This window comes from Helianthus annuus, chromosome 17 (genome assembly GCF_002127325.2).
Source record: "Helianthus annuus cultivar XRQ/B chromosome 17, HanXRQr2.0-SUNRISE, whole genome shotgun sequence".
Taxonomy (NCBI): domain Eukaryota; kingdom Viridiplantae; phylum Streptophyta; class Magnoliopsida; order Asterales; family Asteraceae; genus Helianthus; species Helianthus annuus.
In genome coordinates this window covers 181,741,329-181,751,117 of record NC_035449.2, presented here as the reverse complement: position 1 = coordinate 181,751,117, position 9,789 = coordinate 181,741,329, and the positions used below count along the sequence as shown (strand labels likewise).

At 33.8% G+C, this 9,789-nt stretch overlaps 1 protein-coding gene and 2 long non-coding RNA genes across 4 annotated transcripts; all 3 read left to right on the top strand.

The window, feature by feature from the left end:
* Positions 1–1,311: 1,311 nt before the first annotated feature.
* On the top strand, positions 1,312–4,380 carry LOC110920574. 2 transcript variants are annotated; one of them, XR_002581748.2, is made up of 8 exons: positions 1,312–1,524; positions 1,619–1,693; positions 2,236–2,323; positions 2,386–2,657; positions 2,757–2,832; positions 2,930–3,055; positions 3,895–4,145; positions 4,239–4,380. It is a non-coding gene; the product is annotated as an uncharacterized LOC110920574 (long non-coding RNA). The 2 variants fall into 2 exon arrangements; XR_002581747.2 differs by having other exon boundaries at positions 1,313–1,524; positions 1,616–1,693.
* Positions 4,381–4,528: 148 nt separating this feature from the next.
* Positions 4,529–6,729, top strand: LOC110920576. The gene is made up of 4 exons (XR_002581751.2): positions 4,529–4,637; positions 5,090–5,187; positions 5,889–6,083; positions 6,508–6,729. It is a non-coding gene; the product is annotated as an uncharacterized LOC110920576 (long non-coding RNA).
* A 1,129-nt stretch (positions 6,730–7,858) lies between these two features.
* Positions 7,859–9,387, top strand: LOC110925323 (protein FAR1-RELATED SEQUENCE 2-like). The gene is made up of 4 exons (XM_022169277.1): positions 7,859–8,358; positions 8,699–8,894; positions 8,993–9,028; positions 9,091–9,387. Exons 1-4 carry the CDS (start codon positions 7,859–7,861, stop codon positions 9,385–9,387), a joined length of 1,029 nt encoding a protein of 342 aa, XP_022024969.1.
* Positions 9,388–9,789: the final 402 nt, after the last annotated feature.

Below are 9,789 nucleotides of genomic sequence, written 5' to 3'. Positions count from 1 at the left end.
ATCATTTTGAAGTGTTTGAAGAATGGTTTTCAGTGTGAATGATATGCTTTTAACTAGTGTACGTTGTGTTGTAACCTGTAAATTGTTGAAGTCTTAGAAGTTCGATAAGTAGTAATAAATACAAATGAATGGTTTGGTTAATTTCGATTTTTAGGGTAAAAAATCAACAAATGATGTTTTTGTTAATTTGGTTTTCGGTCATTTTGTTTTTGGTTAATTTTTGTTTGGTTTCATCTACTTCTGGTTAACAGCTCGATTACTCTCACCCCTAGACATTGTTACTCACTTTCGTACAAAGTGTAAGAAGTGTATATAAAAATGGTGTTTTAAATTTAAGATATGGTGTTTTATATTCTTTTGATATTGTATAATATAGAAAAACATCAAAAACAACAATATATAACACAATCATATGTATTCTAGACATTTAATTTAAAACACACTAATTTAATTCTTCGAATGGTGTTTTATATTTCATGTCTAACATACATTAATTGTGTTTTAAATTGATACGTATGGTGTTTTTTCTATATAATACCATGCCACAAGAATATTAAACATTATACCTAAAATTTCAAACACCATGCCTATATAGACTTTTTACACTTTGTACGAAAAATGTCATTTTTACAGGAACCCTTACCTATATATATATATATATATATATATATATATATATATATATATGAAGAAAACGCACTTAATTTGAAAAAACTCAAGAAAACCTTATTTAAATTTTTATTTTTCCGAGAAAACAGGGAATGTAACATACATGTATTTGAACATTTTTACAAAAAAAATGTAAAAGCATCGACTGGTTTTTTTATGTTCAAAATCTGCAAGTTACATTTTTTTGGACACATATATTATGTAACATGGAATTTTTAACATTTAAAAAAAACTACTCAGCGGTTTTTTTTTTTACAAAGATGTTCAAAAATATGTATGCTACATTCCCTATTTCTTTATAAATAAAAATGTTACATAGTGTTTTTACAAGGGTTTCTTGAGTTTTTTCAACTCAAGTGGGTTTTCATTTTCTTCTTCCCCTATGTATATATCTATACTACTTTATAATACATATAGGAAGGACTTCTTAAAGTCCATATAAATTCCCTTCAAACACCCCTAAAACATGGTTTACAACCCTCTTAAGCACAAAATAATTTACACTTCCAATTATGCCCCTCCAAAACTTTTAGCTTTTACCCGGATCCATCATCAGCCGTCCATTTCCTTTATGTCTTTACACGGATCGTGATCTGACGGATGATGTATTTTTCACTCGGATCCACCTTTCCCCTTCATTCTCTCTCATCTCTCTCACAACTCACATCTCACCAGTCTATCTCTCTCTCTGGCGATTCCAGATCCAGATTTGGATCTAGGGTTTCTCTGCTATCTCTCTCGCGATCCAAGCTATTCAGATCCGCCTTTCCATCGAGATTGAAGCGGTGGACAAAGATTGAAGAGGCGCGAGCTAGGGTTGTTACGAGACTCAGGTTAACTCCAGCAAGAATTCCGGTAAGCCTCGATTAGTCGATTCAGTTGCATGTTCCTTTTTAAGTTAGATCGGCATATGTTGTTTCGGTTGAAGCTATTTTCGATGTTATAGAAGTCTGGTGAGGCTCCGGCGAGTTCTCCGGTGACTGATGAAACTTGGTCTATATCTAAAGCGGCCTTTGGCTTGCTGGTAAATGCGCGCACCTTTCGTTCTAATAATATTGGTGTGTTAAATGTTTATGTTGTGCCATTTTAATTCCTGTTGGTTAAAAAAAAAACCTCCAAAAATCTGGCTTATTTACTATCATAATCGGAAAATCAAGTTAATATATTGAGTTTAAATGTTATTTTCTCTTGCATCTTTAATATGTCAAGGAAATATAATGAAGGATAAAAAATGTGTAACTACTGAAATTGTGATATTTTTGTCATCCCTTACACGTTGGAACTTATTTGTTTAGATATATGTATAAATATTGATGAGATATCTACTCTGTATATGAATTTCTAGATACTTTAATTCCAAATTTCAGTTGAATTTTTTTTTTTAATTCTTGAAAATTGTTCTTTATAGATCTTCTGTGGATATAATGTTTTAGCTCTCTTATAAATAGCATAGGATAGTAAAATGTTATGATATGAGAATGAAAATTTTCTGGGTAATGCCTTTCGTTATATGTACCTATTGATTTTAAAAGTAACTGGTGTGGTTATTTATAATTATGTTTGCAGGTTAGTGGCCCTTCAGGGCAAATGACTTGGATTCGAGACGGCCCAACAAGTTTGGATATCAGGAATATAAAAAGGCTATTGACAATAGGTTAGTTTACTTTACTACTAAATCTAACACTGCACTTTTTATTCTTATATTACTTGGCTCAGGTTTGGAGGCTCAGGAGTTCATGATTGCTGGTAGATGGTTGGATTTGGCTTCGTTGATGATTACTTCTGCTGATTTGGTGTTTTCTAAAGCGTCAGATAAAGGTTAAATCGTTAAACTCAATCTGGTGATTCAGTTTTCAGCTTTTTATTTGTTGTGTTTCTATGTGGTTGTTAATATACTTGTGTTTGTTGGTGCAACTGCTGTCGAGGATAAGCTGCAACAAGGGGTTTGGTTTCAATGACACCGACGACAGTGGTGACTTGCGGTGGTGGTACTACATCATGCTTCAGCTTCGTATTTTCTATTGATTTATGATTTTGTGCTGACATCTCGAATATCGGTAAGTTTATATCATTGGCTATGATTTCAGGATAGTTTCGAACAGGGAATCCGCTAGGCGGTCAAGAAAAAGAAAACAAGCACATTTAACCGATCTTGAGCAACAAGTGCGTACTTAACTATATATTAACAATGTTTATCTACATATATCCTTAGATTTTCAGAACTATACTGAAAGATCCAGGAACCAAACATGTGTTTCAGGTGGAACTACTGCGAGGAGAGTACTCAGATTTGTTCAAGCAACTCACACGTGCGAGTCTTCAGTTCAAAGATGCCTCAACGAACAACCAAGTGCTCAAGTCAGATGTGGAAGCTTTGAGAGCTAAGGTACCTTCTTTCCTGAATCGTTAATATAACAAGTTTACTTACGTAAGTGATAACCAACCCTTAAAATCCGTTTGCAGGTCTAGCCATCTTGCTATGGCTATTCGCTGTAGCTGGAGCCGTGTTCGACCTTTTTGACCAGTTTTCTATTAAGTCATGCTTTTTTTTATAAATTGACAAAAAAACGACACAGCTTTTGAGGAAAAATGCTCATGATGATCAAAAATGTTGTTGTATTTTCAAGATTTTGTGTTGATTGTAGTTTCTTGTTGTATTTTGATTGAAAAAAAAAATTTATTTTATTTTTTCATCAGTTTGTTCTTATTTCAACCATCATGATGTGGGGTTTTCTCAAGATTTTGTTTACCCACCATTGTTGATTGTCGTTTTTTGAGCTCAACTTGAGGCTATTAATGCAAGATATTTATCATGGTTGATGGTGAAAGTTGGTTGAAAATTGTGGTGGGATGTAACTTAGAAGCATCTTACTTGCTTTTATGATCATTATAGATGGGATTCCAGTGATGCATTTCATCATATCTTGTAACATTTCTTTGAAAAAATCAAAGATTTTTTTTTGAATTCAATTGTTATTCATTTGGATAAGAGCGCATCTTGAACTTAAAGTGGCAAAGTTTGAATCTTTATGAGGTTGATTGTCTTTTTTCTCGATTATTTTATGTTTAGAAATTAAAAACTCATTGTTTGTTTGAGTGGACATGTGGCCTCAAAAATGAGATTTCAATGTTTGTTTAATAATAATAATAATATCATTCATGTTCATCTTAAATCTTGAATCTTTAGTTGATCCACTTATTTATATACATATGTGCATTCATTAGATCAAAGACTTGAAGAATAGAAGCAGAAGAAAATGGAGAAAAAGCACAAGGTTCTAACCGTTGCACCGTTTGAATGTGCGTGGCGTGATGATCTATGATTCAAGGAAGCAGGACGAGGTTGCGTTGCATTTGAAGCGTTTGCACACAGCAGAGTTGGTAACAAATTAAACCAGTTTGGGTCGTCGCGAACACTTTTACATAGACCTACTAAGGGAGACATACGAACTCGAACATGTATAAACCATCTAATGGTATGTTGGTTTTAGTTGCTAACTTTCATTGTATTATCTTTTCACAAATCTGATCAGATTTGTCTTTGCTCAAATCTTGGTGTGACCAATCAGATGGTTAAAGTTGCCCAAGGTGCAGGATTGTTGCAGGATTCTATCATGAAAATGCAAAGAGGAGCTGTTAAACCAATAGCTGTGTTAGCACGACACCCAAACAGACCAACTTTTCTTGATCATGCAGTCAACATTACTTATAAGGCAAGGTTTTCTTTTATATTTTTTGCAAATTTCTGCTATAAAAACTTGCAAGTATTAAGTACATGCGAAATACCCTTACTGAAATTTTTAATTTACATTTGTTGATCTTTGTGGGTCATGCTTTTAATGCAGTCAAATGCATCATGTGACAGGTTATGTATGATGCAACTGGTGTGCGATTGGTAGCTGGACGCCAAGTCGACGACTGTTATTTCTCGGGTGTGATCTATAGTATGATGGCAGTGGTTGTTGGAGGTATGCTTAATTTGAAGATAAGACTTTCTTTTCAGTTTTTGCATTTGAACCCACCGCAGGTTCAAGAATTTTGTTTTTTAATATTGGTATTAAAGACCTTTCTAGGTGTTTTCATTCTTGTATATTACTTATATGTTAAGTTTTTTGTTGGGTTGATGCTACGGGTGTTAATCTGGTTGGGTTAGTTGGGTTTTGGGGTTTCGAAAAGGTAGCCGAACATTGACCCAAATAAGTTGTTCAATCGTGACCCGTTTACCCTTCCTATACCCATGGAATTTGATTTTGGAAACAAAATGAAAACTGAAACTTTAGGGAGCTGAATAAACCATATGGCTGGTTTCAGGGGTTTGAGACTTCAATATTTGCTTTGCATTTTGGTTCAAGATAAATGTGCAGTCTTTTTATTAATGATTAATTGATATTGTAATTATGTTGATATGATTTTGTTTCAGGAGTCTAAAAGCAAAGATCAAAGCCGCACATTCTTATGCATTCCCAGATTCTTCAACGTTGGTAGCACTGGATGAGCGACCAAATCTAGAAGTACATGGTAAAACTCTATTTAACGTTTTTTTCTTATTCTTTTAGTGACAAAAAGTTGACTGACTATCGACATTATATTTCCCTATTGTCAGTAACCATATAACCTACTCATGCTTTTTATTTTTTTTTATTTTTTGTCTTGTACATGGATAATTAGTTTTTTAACTATGATAAAGAAGTTAAAAGATAATGCGTATGGATTGCAACTAACAAATTAACTAATTAGGTGATAGGTTCTTGTATTTGTTTTATTTTCAGCTAAAAACATCAGAAGATGAAAACGATCTTAATTAAGGATTTTGAATAGACATCATAGCTTAGGTGCGATATTATTGTGTTATATGTTGAAATTGACGCACACTAAATTATTTAGTTTATTTGCATACTTCAAGACTTAAAAAGTAGTTTCGGTTAGTTTTATTAAAAAAAGTGGACAATTAATGGAACAAAAGTCTTTAAGAAGATATTAGATTTGGCTGTGTTACCATTTCATTTGACTGCGTATGCTGATAAATCAGTTTAGTGACATATTTTTTTTTCTTTGATACTGTTCGTTAAGAAAATATACTTCATTTTCTAACTTCTGTTGGTTTTGTTGGTTTTAAACAAGAAACCAATATCTTGTTGGTTTTAAACAAGAAACCAATATCTTGTTGGTTTTGTACTAATATTTGAACAAGCCCCAACTAAAAGATGTTATGTGCACAGGTTGAAAAGAGGTGAACAGCTGGGTTGAAAAGAGGGAATAGTGGTCAACAGTGGTCAGAAAGGTGAAAAGAGGGAACAGCTGTCCGAACTCAGCTTGGTTGAAAAGAGGGAACAATGGTCAACAGTGGTCAGAAGGTTGAAAAGAGGTGAACAGTGGTCAGAATTCAGCAGTATGCTGAAAAGAGGTGAACAGAGGTCAGAATTCAGTAGTATGCTCTATACATCTACTTTTTTTTTTGTCAACTTACAGCTTTTTTTTTTGGTCAACTTACAGTTGGGTTGGGTTAAAAAGTAGATGTCTACTTTTTTTACATTATATATTCAGTTTGAAAAAAGTACAACTACTACTTTTGACATTATATATAGTAAATTTAAGCTTTATAAACTCCATCCAACTTTCTACAAACACTACACACCCACCTTCACCTTCAGTTTGCTGCTACATAGAATGAACAACATTCATAAAATCAATTCAACCGTCTAATTGTAAGTTAGTGTCAGTTTAACTTAACGTTACTTTTAAAGCTCACTTTTGTTATATTTGTATTCCTAACAAATTGTGTTTTATTTCACCTGTAAGCGTCTAACATTTTTTTTTATGTGTCGAAATCTGGTACAGTAGAGGAGATGATACAAGAAAGTCATAAGCGAACGGATGTATTGGTAAAACAGGAAGAGATACAAGAGACTCCCCACACTTTTGTTTTTATTGTTTTGTCCAGCTACTTGACTGTTTTGAACTCTTCTTGTTTTTAATTACATCTACTTCCTTGTTTTGTACTCTTCTTGTAGAAGATCACCAAAGAATCGATAAACTAACAGAAAAACCAGTGCCATCATATCACGAATAAGAAAACTAACTTAAGTACTATACAATATATCACGACGACGGATAAACTAACGGTAAACAATTATACTATTGTAAATTGCCACTCCCGCTGCATCGCGCGGGTAAGTGACTAGTATATATATATATATATATGTGTGTGTGTGTGTGTGTGTGTGTGTGTGTGTGTACGGGATCAGGAGAAAACGCCCTAAAGTATGAGAACGGTGAGAATGGATCATGGCCCAACACGTGGCAGGGGGCGCTAAATGATATGCAGGGGTACGATTGTCCTTTTGTGTGTTTCCTCCTTATTCGCGTTATAAATCTGTTCCAAATTAAAACTCCATAGATTTCGTATTAGTTGTTACCTCATTTCCAAGCTTTCTCAGATCTATGGCGTTTAACGTGGATTCTGTTCGACAAAGTAATATTTGATGACGTTTCATATTTTTGTTCCAGCAAATCATTCAACACATATACAAGAGATATGACGTTTTGTTTTTTATACTTGTTTCATTGTTTTTTTTTTAAATTAATATTTTTCATAATGTGTTGTATACTTTTCAATGGCGTTGTTCATCTATCCAAGTTATTCGCGTTTTCATTGGTAGTTAAACAATTAGTAAGAACTGATAATTGGAGTTTTCATTATTAATTTTAATTGTCGTTTGGGATCTAGTATTTTTCTTATGTTTTTACGATCATTGGCGTTTTACACCTGATTAGTTTTTAATATTATTTAGTAGTATTTGTAAACATCAGTTATTACTAATTGTTTAATTTATAAACATCAGTTTTGTTTACTATGACGTTTTCATTATCATGTTATATTTGTTAATTATTCATGTTGTTAAATGTTTTTAATTATTCATCTCATGACGTTTTACTTACTACGTTGCATTAATGTTGTATTATGGCGTTTTCAAATTATATGTTTATTATTTCTTGTTTATTACTCAATTAATGGCGTTTTCATCGATAACGTTATCAGGAGACATTTTCTATTTTTAATGGCGTTTTTCTGAAATTTGTTCCTCTCTTTGTTTTCTCAGACGAAGGTGTTTCATCAAATGAAAGGTTTTGCCCCAAAACTGGTTTACCATTTATCATTCCTGACGTTAGTGAAGAAATAAAGCCCAGAATGGACATGATATTCACAAGCCTCGATGATTGTTATTCAATGTATGTTACGTATGCCAAGACTTGTGGTTTTTCAGTCAGGAAAGGGACTGAAAAGATAAACGCCAAAGGTGTAAGACATATTAAGTATTACATGTTCACGAGAGCTGAGGTATATAAGGACAAGAAGGTTGATACGTTGGACCCCAATAAAAAAGAACGGTTAGTGCAATCCAACTTTTCAAAGAGGACTGATTGTGGTGCACTGTTATGTGCAATTTCTGAGGCTGGATCATGGAAGGTCTATAAGTTTGTTGAGGAGCACAACCATGATCTTGTTGAACGTCCTGATAAGCATTTTCTTCCAACTGAACGACACCTCACTCAGCTCCAGAAGCATGTTATACACAACATGTCTAAGTTGAATTTGGGTCCAGTTAAGGCGTTTAATGTAATGAAGACTTATTTTGGCGTTTTTGAAGACGTGGGTGCAAGTGAAGTTGAATTTGAGAACTACAAGAGGTAAATTAACTTGTTTATAGGGGAATACGACGCTGAGATGGTTATGAGACATTTGGATGAAAAAAAAAAAGCAGTCACAACCTAATTTATCGTACGATTACTTCACAGACGAAGACAATCGTTTGAATTGGTGTGATGATCAAGCCAAACGTAATTACTACGTGTTTGGTGATGTGATTTCGTTTGACACCATGCATCGTTCCAACAAGTAATATTTTATATTTCAATTTTTTATGTTCTTTTGTCGTTTTCACTGGTTAGATGCATTGGCGTTTTTCTGAGTTTACATGCAATGGCGTTTTTATTATCGTTTCATTTCTCATGGTGTTTTCATATGCAGATATGCTATGGTGTTTGTACCGTTCACTGGTATAGACAATCACCACTGCAATGTTACATTTGGTGCTGCATTATTGTCGTCAGAAACTGCTGATACGTATATTTGGTTGTTGAGAGTTTTTCTAAAAGTTGTTGGTTCTCAACCAAAAGTTGTTGTCACTGACCAAGATCCAGCAATAAAGAAGGCTATTTCTGCTGTATTTGTTGACATGAGGCATCGGTTATGCATGTGGCATGTGATGCATAAACTTTCTTTGAAGGTTGATTTCCTTATTTTTATGTTTGGCGTTTTAAGATATACGGCGTTCTGTACCTCGTTACTGTTTTTCATGTAAGTTTTGCTTGTGTGTAATATATATGTTTTTTCGCATGGCGTTTTCGTGTTATACATAGATTGGTGTTAGGCTATGCAATTCCACCAATTTCAAAGAACGTATTTGTGGTGTTGTGTGGACGGATATTCTTACACCCGAAGAGTTTGAATCAGAATGGGAAGTGGTTATCAGAGAGTTCAATTTAGAAGATAATGACTGGCTATCTGATATTTTTACACTAAGGGAATCTTGGACACCTACATACTATAGAATGGAAGAGCTGTCGAGCCTTATGCGAACGACATCGAGGTCGGAGAGTGAGAATCATTTTTTGGTCAAGTGTGCAATTCAAAAGCTACTCTGGTTGAGTTCATGACTCATTACAAAACTGCAATAAAAGCACAGCGTCACATGCACTAGAAAAATGATCATGAATCTCGATACAAACGCCCCCAGTTGAAGAGTAATTACCAAGTGTTGGAGGGTCAAGCTGCTGACATATACACGAAAAATATGCGTTCAAGCGGAGCTAATCGGAATTGTGGATTGCATAAATCAATGTTACGAAGATCAGCCCGATGGGTTTGTTTAGTTTTACATAAATGATTTCAAGCAGCCTTGTACATCCTTATTTGAGGTAAACAATGGCGTTTTTGTTTTTTTATATGGCGTTTATCATATTCTATTATAATATTTAATTTGTTTTTTTTATCCAGTTGTTGTGTTTTTTTTTATATAAACATTCCCTGCATGGCGTTATAGAGATATTGTGGCGTTT

Coding starts and splice junctions, on each gene's coding strand:
- LOC110925323 (XM_022169277.1), top strand. CDS start 7,859: ATGGACATGATATTCACAAGCCTCGATGATTGTTATTCAATGTATGTT. Junction 8,359..8,698: donor GAATTTGAGAACTACAAGAG/GTAAATTAACTT, acceptor TTTCATATGCAG/ATATGCTATGGTGTTTGTAC. Junction 8,895..8,992: donor TAAAGAAGGCTATTTCTGCT/GTATTTGTTGAC, acceptor TGGCGTTTTAAG/ATATACGGCGTTCTGTACCT.